This window comes from Chlorocebus sabaeus, chromosome 12 (genome assembly GCF_047675955.1).
Source record: "Chlorocebus sabaeus isolate Y175 chromosome 12, mChlSab1.0.hap1, whole genome shotgun sequence".
Classification (NCBI taxonomy): Eukaryota; Metazoa; Chordata; class Mammalia; order Primates; family Cercopithecidae; genus Chlorocebus; species Chlorocebus sabaeus.
The window spans coordinates 108,108,232-108,123,427 of record NC_132915.1 but is presented as its reverse complement, the minus strand read 5'-3'; the positions used below and the strand labels follow the sequence as shown (position 1 = coordinate 108,123,427).

At 53.3% G+C, this 15,196-nt stretch overlaps 2 protein-coding genes across 6 annotated transcripts in view; one reads left to right on the top strand and one right to left on the bottom strand.

Annotated features, from left to right (window-relative positions):
* CFAP77 (cilia and flagella associated protein 77) overlaps positions 1-15,196 on the bottom strand; it is a 166,897-nt gene that overhangs the window by 17,673 nt on the left and 134,028 nt on the right. The window contains exon 5 of one of the 2 annotated variants that reach the window (XM_008005858.3): positions 14,144-14,245. In XM_008005858.3, coding sequence (XP_008004049.3) covers positions 14,144-14,245 — 102 coding nt within the window. Of the gene's footprint in view, positions 1-8,437; positions 14,246-15,196 lie in introns of those variants that run through there. The other variant, XM_073022038.1, reaches the window with a different exon arrangement.
* DDX31 (DEAD-box helicase 31) overlaps positions 1-15,196 on the top strand; it is a 136,454-nt gene that overhangs the window by 116,336 nt on the left and 4,922 nt on the right. For 2 of the 4 annotated variants that reach the window (XR_012094898.1, XM_073022035.1), the window contains one exon: positions 7,855-8,210. The exons of the other annotated variants lie outside the window; for them this stretch is intronic. Coding sequence is in view for 1 of the 2 variants with exons in the window: in XM_073022035.1 (XP_072878136.1) it covers positions 7,855-7,903 (49 nt within the window). In the remaining variant the exon portion in view is untranslated. Of the gene's footprint in view, positions 1-7,854; positions 8,211-15,196 lie in introns of those variants that run through there. 4 annotated transcript variants of the gene reach the window in all.

Below are 15,196 nucleotides of genomic sequence, written 5' to 3'. Positions count from 1 at the left end.
ACTGTCTGAGAAAGGAGTGAATGGGAGACGGAGGGAACTTCACAGCGACCGTGAGGCCGCTTTCAATGGGGTTGTCAACAAAGGCCCTGACAAGCCGAGCCGCTGGGGAGGGGGCTCCCCCTTTTCTTTGCAGAACGCAGATGATGGGAGGCTGCTTAGCTCTTTCTTCTGGAGGGGTCCTGCCGCAACCTGCCCACCCCCGCTTAGAAATATCAGGACAGGGGAAGTCACGGCAGAGCCTGATCTTCAGTGGGGAGGAGGACTTTTTCTTTTATCGTGAGGACTAAGAAGTTAGTGAAGGGTCTGTGTTGACGGAGACCCTGCTGAGGTATCTTTGCGAATGGGACGGCCCTTAGAGATCTGGGGTGGTGTCTCAGCAGGGTTCCCCCACCCCCAGTGGAGGCCAGGGTGCTGACGATGCCTGCTTGAGAATCCTACATCGTCTCAGTGTGAAGAGGGCGCTTGTATCAATATTAACTTAAACTCCTGGTGGGTTCTCCCACCGGGGCAGGTGCCTCCAAGCACCTGCCATCTGTGCGCAGAACCTGAGCATGACTCGGAGTGGAGACTGCCTGATGCCAGGGACTGTATGTTTTGCATGTTGATTCTCGGTATCATGTACGCCGTGGGTGCTTGATAAATATTAATTGGCACTTGCCAGATCTCAGGTCTATACGTTTGTGTATTAATCTCACCCCCGTCTCACAACGCGGAGATCTCATTTGCTGCTTTCTGCTTCTCTGACAAGACAACACACGCAGGACCACACAGGGCTGGGGGGCGTGTTAGGGAAAGGGCGGGAGGCACGCCAGCTGATTCCTTCCTAAGCCTCCACTGTTCATTCTGATGAAGGATCGGGCTGGGAGGAGACACCAGGTCCCTGGTGAGCATCAAATTCCAGAGCTCCAAATTTTACTGCTGAATTTAGACAATGGGGATTCCTTAATTACCTTCTCTGGAAATTTACCTGACAGTGCTTTCTCAGGTAGCACAAGGTGCTTATCCAGCCACATGGTTCCTCGGTTGACAGTCTTTGATTTTGTGCTCGGTTGCAAATTAAGTCCTTTGCTGAGCCGTCCATGCAGTGCCCATCAGGACTTTATTGCTCATTAATATAGGCTGTTGAACAACTCCTGCGTTACTGCCAGGGAAGCTGGGGACACACTCAGATGTTTGGTGTCCTCGGCCGATGGGGGTGGAGTGTACTGCAGCGAGGTTTGATGTTGTTATTCCCCTTTTATCTTATTGGAATAGTGACCAGGAAGGACTTTTTCTGGTATCTTTTAAGAAGGAGCAGAACCTTTCTGTGGCTGACGAGGCTAAGCCTGACAAGTCACAAGTAGGACTATTAGAGCTAAGTGTCCTCAGCTAGATAGCAAAGATGTTAATTCCATATTGTAGGCATGGTTCTAGGGAAATGTCAGCAGACAGGAGGCCTTCAAAGGTCTTGGGGTAACTCTACTTTTAGAGGCACCCAGTAGACACCAAACAAATCTTGGCCGGATTGTTGAATGAACAAACAGATGGACAGATGGATGAGGATGGATGGATGGATGGATGGATGGATGGATGGATGGATGGATGGATAGATGGTTGGATAGATGAATGAATGGACAGATGGATGGATAGATGGACAGATGAGTGGGTCAGGAGCCTGGGGATGAGGCAACACAGCCCTTAGGAATGCATCCAAGATTCAAGCACCCTGAAGATCTCTGCTTTGCTCAGCTTAAACTCTAAGTGGAAGAAGTGTTTTACTTTCTTCAATATTTGTACCTGTCTCCTTCCAAGTAATCTGAAGGCATCTGGCGGATTGCATGCAATGTGAAACACGGTGTTTAAGGTCTGGGCACAGTGGCTCATGTCTGTAATCCTAACACTTTGGTAGGCCAAGGCGGGCGGATCTCTTGAGCCCAGGAGTTCAAGACCAGCCTAGGCAATATGGTAAAACCCCGTCTCTATAAAACATACAAAAAAATTAGCCGGGTGTGGTGGTATGCACCTGTAGTCCCAACTACTTGGGAGGCTGAGGTGGGAGGATCACCTGAGTCCGGGAGGTTGAGGCTCTGATTGTGCCACTGCGCTCCAGCCTGGGTGAGAGTGAGACCCTGTCTCAAAAAATAAAATAAAATAAAATAAAATAAATTAAGGGTTGCATAAAGCATAGTCTGAAGAAAAGTGTAGCGACTCTCAGGCCCCTGGTTTTAACAGATTCTAACTCTTGCTCAATTTCTGTTACATGAAGCCAAATGGAGCACATTCTATCATGTCAGGCATGTTTTTTCCACAACAGAAGGGACGACAGTGTACTCAGTGGTTAGGGACGCAGGGCTTTGAGTTCCACAGATCTGAGTTCCAATTTTGGTCCTATCGCTTTCCAGCTGTGTGACCAGCGGCCTCAGTTTCTTACTTGCAAAGTTAGGATCATACTACCCATCCCGTGGGGTCATTGCCAAGCCTGGCATGGTGCCTGGCACACAGAGTAGGCATTGAAGACATGGTGGCTTGTACTGTTATTACTGCTTTTAGTAGTACATGAATCCGACTAAGCTTCTTCCTGAAAGTGCCCTCCAGCAGGGAATTTTCACGGAGATTCTTGTATTAAGTGATTCAAGTGGCACTGATAGACAGCTTCAGCCACAATTTTATTTAAAAATATATAGAAATGCAGTGCAGCTTGACAAATCTTCCACGCATGTGGGTAAAGGTAGAGAATGCAGCATGGACTGGTGAAGACCGTGGTGCCTGGGCCGTCCACTGTTGCTGCAACGCAGGGTTCCCCCTTCCAACATTCAGAACTCTGCCCTGGGGTGCAGTCGAGACCCTGGTTTCCTGTGAAGAAATGGTGTCTGACTTTGGGAATTTGCAGGGCTGTCATGTAGAAGGGAGAGAAGGTGATTCCATGGGGCTCCAGAAGCAAGAAACACAATGAGGAGAAGGTAGAAGGCAGATTTCCACTGCACTTGAAAAAGAGCTTGCTATGGACTGAATGTGTCCATCCAAAATTCACATATGATGCTTGTTTGTTTGTTTGTAGAGACGGAGTCTCACTAAGTTGCCCAGACTGGTCTTGAACTCCTGGCCTCAAACGATCCTCCCACCTCAGCCTTGCAAAGTGATGGGATTACAAGCGGGAGCCACCACGCTCAGTCAACAAAATGCATATGTGAATCCCTGACCCCTAGTGTGATGGCATTGGAGATGAGGCTCTTGGGGAGTTGATTAGGTTTAAATGGGGTCGTGAGGGTGGGGCCCCCATGATAGGATTAGCGTCCTTATAAGAAGAGACACTGGAGTGTGTGCTTCCTCTCTCTCTCTCTCCAGCAAGTGAGGATTTGGTGAGAAGGTACCTTGGCTATATGCCAGGAAGAGGACCCTCACCAGAACCCAATCATGCTGGCACCCTGACCTTCGACGTATAGTCTCCAAATCTAGGAGGAATAAACATGTTGTTTAAGCTCCCCAGTCTACGGAATTTTGTTATAGCAGCCTGAGCTGACCAAGACAGAAGTTCATAAGCCTTAGGGCTGTTTAACAGACAGAGGCGGTCTCCAACTGCCCATTTCCCTTTGAAAGCCCCATCATGCCTCATGTCAAACATATGAAAACACATCCACCTGCCACAGTAAACATATACTTGAACGTAACTGTAAGAGTGGAGTTGACATGACCCTGGGAGCCGGGGCAGCTAGCTTGCTGAAAATACAGGTTTGGTGGCTGCCCCAGACCCACTGGATCAGAGTCCTGGACTCTGCATTTTTTTTTTAAGATGGAGTCTCACCCTGTCACCCAGGCTGGAGTGCAGTGGCGCCATCTCGGCTCAGAGCAACCTTGACCTCCCAGGTTCAAGCAATTCTCCTGCCTCAGCCTCCCAAGTAGCTGGGATTACAGGAGCCCACCACCATGCCCAGCTAAGTTTTGTATTTTTGCTAGAGACAGAGTTTCACTATATTGGCCAAGCTGGTCTCCAACTCCTGAGCTCAAGTGATCCTCCCGCCTTGGCCTCCCAAAGTGCTGGGATTACAGGCATAAGCCACCGCACTGGGCCTTAGACTCTGCATTTTAAACATCTCCTCAGAGGACCCCAGGCATAGCCAAGTTTTCACATAACTCATCTACCAGAGCAGCTTCCAGGGCCTCGTCCCTCCCAGAGGCTTGGTTGCCCCATGACCCTCCCTTAGCCAGGCCTGTGCCACGGGCTTCACATGCATGATTGCACCTGGTCCTGTCTTTTGCCGTCCCCACTTCACAGATGCAGACCTGGGGCGGGCACCAGGCAGGCTGGGACCTGGAACCGCTCTGTGTGGCTGCCCAGCCCACAGACACAGCCCTCCTGCTGGACTCGGCCTCAGCCTCCCACTTCTAATGCAGTAAGCCTGAATCCGGGATCAGCCGCCTCTTTCCTTTTTAGCCTTGGGGCCAAACTGCAATTTAAAAGATGCCCGAGGTTTTATCAAGGTCTAGAGGCTTTTGGGGCAGTGGGAAGTTTGGTTTATTGCCAGGGCTTAAATCAGCCAGAGCAGGCCCGGCCACGACACTCTGGACACTCATAAAATCCCTCATTCCTAACTGCCCTGCACTTTCTTTCCCAGGTCCTGCATTTAGCCCCACACTGGCCCCCGACCTCAGTTGCAGGTCTGTAGTATTTATCAGCTCTTTCAGGGCCTGAGGCTTGGAGGCTGCCAGCCAGAGTCCAAGTCCCCACCTGGCCACATGCTGATCAGGCATGTGACTTTAAGCTTCTGAGCCTTAGCCTCCTTGCCTCAGAGACAGGGTGACTCATCTGTACCGTGTGGGGTTACTGAGAGTATTGACATGAAATGGGATAACTCACAAAAGCACCCAGGCTTGGGCCGGGCGTGGTGGCTCATGCCTGTAATCCCAGCATTTTGGTAGGCCAAGGTGGACGGATCACTTGAGGCCAGGAGTTCGAGACCAGCCTGGCCAACATGGCAAAACCCTGTCTCTACTAAAAATACAAAAATGAGCCGGGCGTGGTGGCGGGGGCCTATAATCCCAGCTACTCAGGAGACTGAGGCAGAAGAATTGCTTGAACCCAGGAGGCGGAGGATGCAGTGAGCCAAGATTGTGCCACTGTACTCCAGCCTGGGCAACAGAGTGAGACTCTGTCTTAAAAAAATAAAATATAGTCTTAAAAAAAAAAAAAAAAAAAAAAACCACCCAGGCTGACACCCAAGAAGGAGTCAGGATGTGTGAGCTATTGATGTTATCATTGCTGCTGTCTAGGAACTCTGTCTTTAGGATAACTTCTCCTCTCCACTCTCCCAGCCATTGGACTTTGGTCAACCTACCCACATTTTTTTTTTTTTGGCACCACCCTAAGGCATCATTTCCTAGGACTCCTTTGAGGAGAGGAGGGGAAGAAGATAGAATCAGTCTTCATAAAACCTCCCCATTGTCTTACTTCCCCCTACCCCAAATATGTTCGCTGACGCCATGCACTTTGCATCCCTGAGGGTAGCCAGTCAGGTTGTGTTAGCCAGCATCTTGATCCATTTCACCTGCAGCTTTGCCAGAGTTCAGTTTGAATGAACCCTGAGTTTATTCCAGGAAATCATCTGATGCCATTTATGGGCAAGAATCTGCTGCTGGCCCCGTGTCAGGTGGCACCGTGTCAGGTGACGCTATGTCAGGTGGCTTTGGGTCCCCACCCCACCAACCTCGCTGGGGTCGGGGGATGGAGGCTGACAAGTGGGGACACTCAGAAACCAGAAGGAACCTGGGCAACATAGCGAGACCCTGTCTCTACTAAAAAGTTAAAAATGAGCTGCAGCCCTGTAGTCCTAGCTACTTAGGAGGCTGGGGTAGGAGGATCACTTGAGACTGGGAGGTAGAGGCTGCATTGAGCCATAATTGTACCACTGCACCCCAGCCTGGGCAGCAGAGTGAGACCCTGTCTCAAAAATAAAAGCTTCAAGGGAGACATTGAGGAAGATGCTACTCCCCAAACTCCTTCCCAAGCCAGTGGGATTCTCTCTAGATCATAGGAGATTTATTCTCCTGGAGATGAACTAGAAGTCGGAAGAGGAAATTGGGGAACCCCCAAATTCCATCAACTCCCCAAATTCAACATGAGACTCTCGCTGCCTCTAGAAATTAGAAAGATGTGACTGATGCCCAAACCAACTGTCTTACTCATTGATTCTGGTGATTTTCAACAAAAACGTGAGATACTTTTGCATATAATCAGGGAGAACCACCTTCTGGATTAGACAAAAAGCTTCTGGAGCTAGAAGGATGATGGGGGCAGCCAGGCTGAGGGTTCCCAGGTTGCAGGACTGGTCCTGTTGGAAGGGTCAGCTTTGGTCATCCCTTCACTGCTGGCCTCTCCAGGCCCCACCACAGACACTCCCAGACTCTGAGTGCTGCTCTAGGAACTTGGCTGCTATTCCCCCATCACTCCCCACATACACAAATGCCTCTTTTCCTCTTGTCTCTGCCCCAGACCTTCAGCTCTGGCTATTTGTGGCTTGCCAGTATTTGAGCAGCAATGTCACCTTACGAACAGGTGCCTAAAAATTCCATACCTCTGAGGTGCCAGATTATGTAAAACCAATTAAGCTCCTGCTTTTTTTTTTTTTTTTTTTTTTTTTAATGAGACAATCTTGCTCTGCCACCCAGGCTGGAGTGTAGTGGCACAATCTCTGCTCACTGCAACCTCCACCTCTGGGGCTCAAGTGGTTCTTCTGCCTCAGCCCCACCGAGTAGCTGGGATTACAGGCACCTGCCACCACACCCAGTTAATTCTTGTATTTTTAATAGAAACAGGGTTTCACCATGTTGACCAGGCTGGTCTCAAACTCCTGACCTCAGGTGATCCACCCACCTCAGCCTCCCAAAGTGCTGGGATTGCAGGTGTGAGCCACTGTGCCCGGCCAAGCTCCTGCTTTCATCCCTGTAGCAAGTCAGCTCGTCTGCATACTGATCCATGTAGAATGGGGGGTGTCTGTATTTAGAGAGGAAGTGTCAACTCCATTAGGGCCTCTGAATCATTCTTCCCATTGCCCTGTTTCCACATGTGAGACATTCCATTCCTGTACTTGGTGCCCTCCACAGTGACACAGGACGATTCTTATTCTGATGCAAGGAAGCGACAGGATTCTTAAAATACATCACTGGTGCAGAGATCCTTGGAGGGGCAGTAGATCTGGCAGCTATCCTTCCCGGGGTCAGATACACCTTTGTAGAGATCTGCCCATCTTCATTTTAACCAGGCAAGCCTTGTGGAGAGGCAGAGGTGGCAGGGTGGACAGACTAGGAGCCCGCTTGGGGGGTTTAGCAGAGAGTTAACTTTCCAGCCAGCTATGATTTGTAAGAGAGCTTAAAGGTGGGAAAGAAAATCCTTTTCTTAGATTCAGCAGCTTTCACTAATCAGCTGCATCTCTGGGTGTCACTGCTTGGCTGGCTGCTGAGATATGTTTTTTTCCCTCCATCTCCTGTTCTATTAGGGAAGCTAGGGGACCCAGGAGACCCGAGGCAGGGTTAGTCTTCCACGAACAGAGGAGTCTGATCCCAGCGTTCAGAGCACAAAAGCTTGTAAATCAAACTGTTAGCTTAATAGCTTGGGCCATTATTCTAAAGCACTGGGGCTGAAACCAAAAGCCAAATGAAAATATAGTCAATTTGTTCATACTTTAGTGACTGAACGACTATGTAATGTTGGTGGGTATTGGCGGTGTAGAGAGACAAGGACTGTGGGGGCAGGGGTGGGTGTTCTGGGGATGGGGGTGGGAGGGGAACGTGGAGACCGCCCCCCAACAAGATGCTTGGGCAAGCCCCCTTCTAAAATGGATGTTGGGTCTCTAATTATAAGATGTACTTTTTATGATAAAGATCCAGACTCCGGAAGTCAGCAGGCTTCGCTGCTGGAGCACAGCCGTGACCTTCATGCCCGAGGGAAGCTGAATATGCAAAACCGGACTTGGCCAGCAGCATGCGAACGTTTGGTGAGACATCAGGAAGAACTGAGCTCAAAGCTGGGGGTCGAACACTGGGATGGACACCTGGGGAAGAACTCAGGATCTCCATCTTTTAAAAACATTTTAAAAATTGGCCTTACTGGTTTTGGAAAAGCTACATCTACTCAATGAAAAAAATGCAAAGCATATAGAAAAGAACATCAGATAAAGATCAGCTTCAAAACCCCCCCCCCCCACAGATCACCACTGCTACCATTTGGGGGGGCCTCCGGCCAAACATCTGTACGCATTGTGTACTCAGAGATGCTCGGGAGCTTCTCTCCAGACGGGGTCCCGTGGCATGGACTCTTACCCAACAACATGTTATTAAAGTGGCAATAAATACAGATCAAAGCCACGGTTGTCAAGGTCTCCTAACGTGTACTTGAGCCGTCTCTTCATCCGTGGCATCCCGCCTTTTGCCACTGTCATCGGCCACAAGCTTTTGGGGGCACTCGCTCTCCATCTTTGGGCAGCAGGATGTACCGTCTGCTTTGTGTGGCCATGCACGAGGGGCTGGTTGAGAACCAGAGGAAGTGCTGTTAGCCAGGGCCCCAGAGAGGGCTGCCTGGGCAAGCAGGGGTATCTGGACCCTGCCTGGAGAGCCCTGAGGAGGTTTCTGCAAAAGGCACAGGAACAAGGTGGGCCGGCCCACGCAGGGTTACGTTTCATGGGGCTATCGTTATGGGAGTGGCCTCTGCCCTTCAAGCAAGGTTGGTGTCTCCGGACCATTTCAGGCTGCGGACACGGGGCACCTGGGGACACCCGAGGACACCTAGGGCAGACCTTCTCCAGACTTCCCAGCCCAGGTGTCCAGCTGTGCAGCTGCCTGTGTTTTCGTCTGTCTGTCCATGTCACCTCAAGCCAGTGGCCAGCAGCCCCACGGCGGCAGTCACACCCGAGTCTGGCCTGTTTGCCAGCATAGTGTCAGTGCAGGGAATAGGGCCCAGCACAAAGGCGCAGGTGGAAAAGATTTGTGAATGAGCGAGTGAATGAATGAATGATCTCCACAACCATCCTCATGGCAGCTGCCACTTATAGGCAGTTAATATGGGCCAGGCGTTCTGCTAAGCATGGTTCACACATTCTCTCCAGATCCTCCCAGCAGCCCTGCCAGGGGAGCATTTGTTAGCCCATTTTATGGAATAGGAAGTGGGTCGCGGACAGGTAAAGCCACCTGACTGGTAGGTGTGGCAGGGTCACTACTTGACCCCATCTGGCTGTCCCTGGAGTCATGTGTGCACACAGACGTACCACGCTACTCCCTGCTGGCCTTGCGGTCTGCCCTGCAGACCTAGAACACCGCGCCAAAGGGCAGGGGAGCGTCCCTATCCCCCAGGGCACAGAGGGCATCGGCCCCAGCCCAGCGGCTCCTCCGTTCAGGGATGGGAGACAATGAGTTCACGTCCCATCCCCAAACTGAGCACCTGAGAAGGATCTGAGCTGCTCCCCCTGCTGGCTCACCCTGGGTTTGGGGTCTGCACCTCCAAGAGCCTCCATCCCCTCCCACATGGCTCCTGGGCCAGTGAGCTGGGAATCACAGAATCTTGGATTGGAAGGGACACTCAAGAACTAGTCCCACCCGCTCATTTTCAGATGAGGAAACTGAGGCCCGGCGAGCCCAGGCCTAACTGTCCTGAAAGGAGGGCCCCTCGCTGGTTGCTGGCTAAGCCCCCTCCTGGGCTCCGGCCACCCGGGGCAGTTGCTGGTGGCACAGACCAGAAAGAAGACATTTCTGTACTACCCTGCCTGGGGGGAATGCACGGTGGGGGACGGGTCCCCTTCCCTCTTTGGTCCCTCTCCTCTCTCAACCCTGTAAGTGGCCCGGGTCATCCAGGGCGGGGGTCTCGGCAGCCCCTCTGGCGGGGCAACCCCCTCGTGGCTGGCGGGGTTGGTGCAGCCCCCTCGTGGCTGGCGGGGTCGGTGCAGCAGCCGCGCCCTGCCTGCTGCTTTTCCGTGTGAAAGGTGTTTAATTATTTCTGACAGAGTTCAGCGTCGACATCTGTTCGTGAGCGGGGAGAGTCCATTTAGGTTATCCATCACCGTGACAGGTTCAACTTTTTTGGAAGCGCTTTTCCCTTCATAATGGGGCGGGGGTGGGGGCAGCAGATCAGCGGCAACGCCAGGCGCAGACAAAGACCCTCCCGGGGCTTCACGCGCGACAGACACCGCAGACAGCAGCTCCACCGGGGGGAGTGGCCCTGGCTGCCTGCCCGGACCTCTGAGTCCAGGCCCGGTTGGTGGCTGCCGGGATGGTGGGTGCTTGGGTGCTTGGTTTGGGAAGGGGAGAAAGGGGAGGCTCGTCAGGTCCGTAACAGGCTTTTAAATTCTTCTATCACTTTGGGCTGTACTGGCGGTTCAGTCTTTCATCCCCTCATTCATTCATCCCACAGATGTTTACTGACCCCCTCCTCTGTGCCAGGCACCCTGCTGGCCTCTGGGGACAAAGTGTGGAACTAATAGGCACGGTCCTGGGGGGCTCACATTTTACTGAACAAGATGATAAAAATTACCCAGTTAATTAATTGCAGAGTTAAGTGCCAGGAAGGGGAAGAAAGGGCCCCTTGGTGGCGAGAATGGGGACCTGTGGGTGGGGCCTGGAGGTGAGGTAAGGGGTCCTCGGGAGGCCCTGGGGCTAGAAAACCCTAGATTGGACCCAGACTCCACTTCTCAACTCTCCAAGCCTCAGTTTCCACATCAGTAGAATGGGGGCATGATATCTATGAGACAAGGCATGCTCAGCCCCGGGTGCATTCTAAGGGCTCAGTAAATACTTTTTGTTGGTGTTACTTCCTGACAAGGAGGGGACTGCGTGTGACACCCATAACGGCAGCACTCTGTGGGCCTAAGGGTCTCTGCTGGGTTGGACAGGGTGGAATCCGGGGATGAACCCTGCACAATTCCACATTTCCCTTGGCCCCAGGTTTCCGGCCAGTAGGATAGGGAGATAGCCTGCAGCTTTAACTCCCAGCATCCTGCGAATATCCTCGGGAAGGAGGAAAACACTCGACAGATACTGTGGCTTGCATGTTGATTTTCTTTCTCATGATCTTTATGGCCTAATAGGTCACGTGTACCAGCTTGGGCCCTGCCATCAGACACACCTGGGTTCCCGGCCCTGCCACTCTGTGGGCAAGGAAGGTGCTCCCCCTCTGCCTCTCATCCACACCACCCGGTCAGGACGCTTGTTCTGAGGATGAAATGAAGGAATATGCACGCATGACCTCACACAGTGCCTGGCACGGAACAGGAGGCCATCATTCCTGGTTTGCTATTGTTCATAGCCATATGTCAGAATAACAGTCTCAAGACTGGCAGACCCCTGGTCAGCTGAGTCACATCCCCTCTTTTGAAAATGGAAGCTCATTCTGGCTGGGCGCGGTGGCTCAAGCCTGTAATCCCAGCACTTTGGGAGGCCGAGACAGGCGGATCACGAGGTCAGGAGATCGAGACCATCCTGGCTAACCTGGTGAAACCCCGTCTCTACTAAAAAATACGAAAGACTAGCCGGGTGAGGTGGCGGGCGCCTGTGGTCCCAGCTACTCTGGAGGCTGAGGCAGGAGAATGGCGTAAACCCAGGAGGCGGAGCTTGTAGTGAGCTGAGATCCGGCCACTGCACTCCAACCTGGGCGACAGAGCCAGACTCAGTCTCAAAAATAAAGAAAATGGAAGCTCATTCTATGTGCATTTAGCTCCTACTCCGGGCCAGGCACCACGGGACACAGGTGAGTGAGACCGGAGCTCCGGTGTAGCACTGTTACCCGGAACCCTTTCCTTGCTCTGCTGAGGGGAGACCACCTGAGTCTCCTGTGTCCATGGTCTTGGGCTCTAAGTCAGAAAGGAGGGGACTGAGTGGGGCTGGGAGTCAAGGCCTAAAGCAGAGTGCTGCAGAGGGCAGCCCATGCCAGTGGAACGCTGGCTCCCAGTCCCTCCTCAGGCAGCATCCCCAAGGACCGCAGGGATTCTCACAGAGAAAGAGCTGGGAGGTGGCTGGGTGTGGTGACTCAGGCCTGTACTCCCTGCATTTTGGGAGGCCCAGGCAGGAGGATCACTTAAGCCCAGGAGTTCGAGACCAGCCTGTCCAACATGGCGAAACCTCATCTCTGCAAAAAATACAAAAATTAACTGGGCATGGTGGTGCAAGCCTGTGGTTCCAGCTACTTGGGAGGCTGAGGCTGGAGAATGGCGTAAACCCGGGAGGCGGAGCTTGCGGTGAGCTGAGATCCGGCCACTGCACTCCAGCCTGGGCGACAGAGCGAGACTCCGTCTCAAAAAAAAAAAAAAAAAAAAGGCAGGGAGAAAAGACCACAGCCAGGGCCAGGATGGAGGCTATGGATGGAATCTGCTGAGTGAGTGAGAGAGCAGGGGAAGCAGAGGAAGTGACATGGCTGGAAAAGGCAGAGAAGCTAGAGATGAGCCATGCTGTCGAGGGCAGGAGCAGTGAGAGGAGCTGCAGAGCTGCAGTGACTCCCACCACCTCCCGAATGTGCTCGGCCCTGTTCCTCCCTTGACGTCTGCTGTGCACGGAGGCAGCGCACTGACGGGCGGTGGGGCGCATGGTCATTGACATATCCTGGCAGAGGCCACTTGGGCAGAACATGAGAGGCCGCGTCAAGGGGGGCAGAGCAGGTTTCTCCGGTGAAGCTCTACAGCCTGTTCGAGTGCATTAGGCTCAGAAAGGCACCGGCCCTTCATTGTTTAAATTGCAGCTTACTGTGGCACAGCAGCCGGGCCTGGCTGGCCAGGAACGTTGCTTTGTGCAGCTGTCTTCCTGGGGCCAGGCAAGTGCCTCGTGGCCTCCTAGAAAGGCTCCCTCTGCCTGAACTGAGCACACACAGCTCCTTCGGCCCCATCCTGAAGCCACTGTTCCCAAATATCCCATTTCCCTTTCTCCGTATGGTGCCCCCGGCTCTTCCACTGCCTGTTCTTTCCCTGCCAAAAGCTGTCGAAGATGAATCCCTGTCTGGGTGCTACAGGGCTACGTGCTTGAGAGAACACCGGTTGAGTTCTGAGGCTAGAACGTGGCGCGTTCCCTGGGTCCTTATCTAGGTCAGTCTGGGTACATGTCGCACACTTGCCCCAGTCCTTGGTAGACCTTTGCTCCTCTCTCCCCAGGGACATCGCTCTGTGGGAAGTTCATGCTGGTTGGCATACATCTGTCTTGCACCCCAAAATTCCCAGCGCAGGATGTCATGCATCAACTACCCCTTCCCTGGAGGGAAGTTTGGCCCAGACAGCCCCTGCCCCAGGGAGACAGCCTCCGCCCCAGGTGGACAGTCTCCTTCCAAGTGGATAGCCTCCTCCAGGTAGACAGCCTCCACTACAGGTAGACAGCCTCCACTACAGGTAGACAGCCTCCTCCAGGTAGACAGCCTCCTCTACAGGTAGACAGCCTCCACTACAGGTAGACAGCCTCCTCTACAGGTAGCCTCCTCCAGGTAGACAGCCTCCTCTACAGGTAGACAGCCTCCACTACAGGTAGACAGCCTCCACTACAGGTAGACAGCCTCCTCTACAGGTAGACAGCCTCCTCCAGGTAGACAGCCTCCTCTACAGGTAGACAGCCTCCTCTACAGGTAGACAGCCTCCTCTACAGGTAGACAGCCTCCACTACAGGTAGACAGCCTCCTCCAGGTAGACAGCCTCCTCTACAGGTAGACAGCCTCCTCTACAGGTAGACAGCCTCCTCTACAGGTAGATAGCCTCTGCCCCAGATGGACCGCCTCCTCCCCAGGCAACAGCCTCCTCTAGGTAGACAGCCTCTGCCTCGGGTGGACAGCCTCCTCTACAGGTGGACAGCCTCCTCTACAGGTAGACCGCCTCTGCCTCAGTTGGACAGCCACCCAGCCTCTGCACCCAGATGGTCTGGGTTCAGCCCAAGACTCTGCCACTCCGCAGCATCCACTATGTTCCCTGTCCGGAAAATAGGCCTGGTACCAGCAGCTGCCCCCTTCCGTGAATGTGAACAGTCATGGAGATGGTGCACATAGGCTCAGCTCCGGGCCTTAGGAAGTGCTCAAGAAACAGGAGCTGTTGCTGCTGCTGCTGTTGTGCTCATCGATGGTGAGAAGCCCACAGAACTTAGAGACAGCAGGTAAAGACCTGGCCAGGTGAGCAGCAGCCAGCATGGTGCAGGGAGGGGCATGGATGAAGGTGACACTGACCTTCTGGAAGTGAGGCATGTGCCACAAGGTGTCCGGCTTCACGGGCGGCTTGTACTTCCTCAGCTGACTGCTCCGGGTCTCATACAGCTTCCCAAGGACCACCTGCAGACCAGGGAAAGGCAACGGTGAGACGGTCGCCTGGCTATTTGGAGAAGGCCGTGCTGAAGGGATACAGAGACAGAGGGCTGGGATTCTTGGCGTGGCAAGATCCTCGGTCACTTTCCTTCCAGCCCCAGCCCTTCTCCAAGGCTGTTTCACACCACCTGCCTCCATGGTCCTGTCTCTGGCCACAGCTCAGGAGACTGGGGGGCGTGGGGTGGAACCCCAGGATACCCGGAGTATTCCAGTCCCTGGAACATGTGGGATTCCAGCATGCAACCACCCTGAGGGCATGGATAGTGTCTCAGTCATCCTTGAACTTGTCCTCCGTGGCTAATGCAGTCCCAGTGGGTCCCCAGGACTCCACGGTGTCTGAATGAAGAACTGTATGATTCGAGAGGTTAGTGCCTCTTAGAACAGGTCCTCCATGGCCTGCTCATGCAGGAGGAGTGAGAGCTTATTCGGGGGACTCAGGGACCCCCCACCATGGTGTCTCTGCAGGTGTGATTTCAGAGACACAGTAGAAGCCCGTCTGCTGCTGACCTGCGTGCCTGTGCCCTCTAACAGGTACCAGCAAGTCCACTGTTAGAGCCACGTAGCTCATAAGGTCTGTTCTGGACTGACCCAAAAGACTTGGTTCGGCTTCAACTGTGTCATGTCCTGAGATGTGTGAGGGGACAGGGCATAGGCGGCTGGGGATGGGCTGGAAGCCCTGGTCTGGGAGTCATCAGTATTGGCTGCAGCCAGAGCTACAGACCTGCAGCCCCAGGGGAGTGCTGGGGACAGAGGCCTGGTGGAGTAGCCCTGAGGCCAATGCTGCCAAGTCCTTTATCTCAGGGCTCAGTTAGGAGGGGCCCAGGGCATGAGCTCACAGGGTCTCAGGTTTCCTTTATATACTTTCTCGTAAATCGGGATTCCAAACTGCAGGCCTTTCAGGCCTTACAGAACATGGAT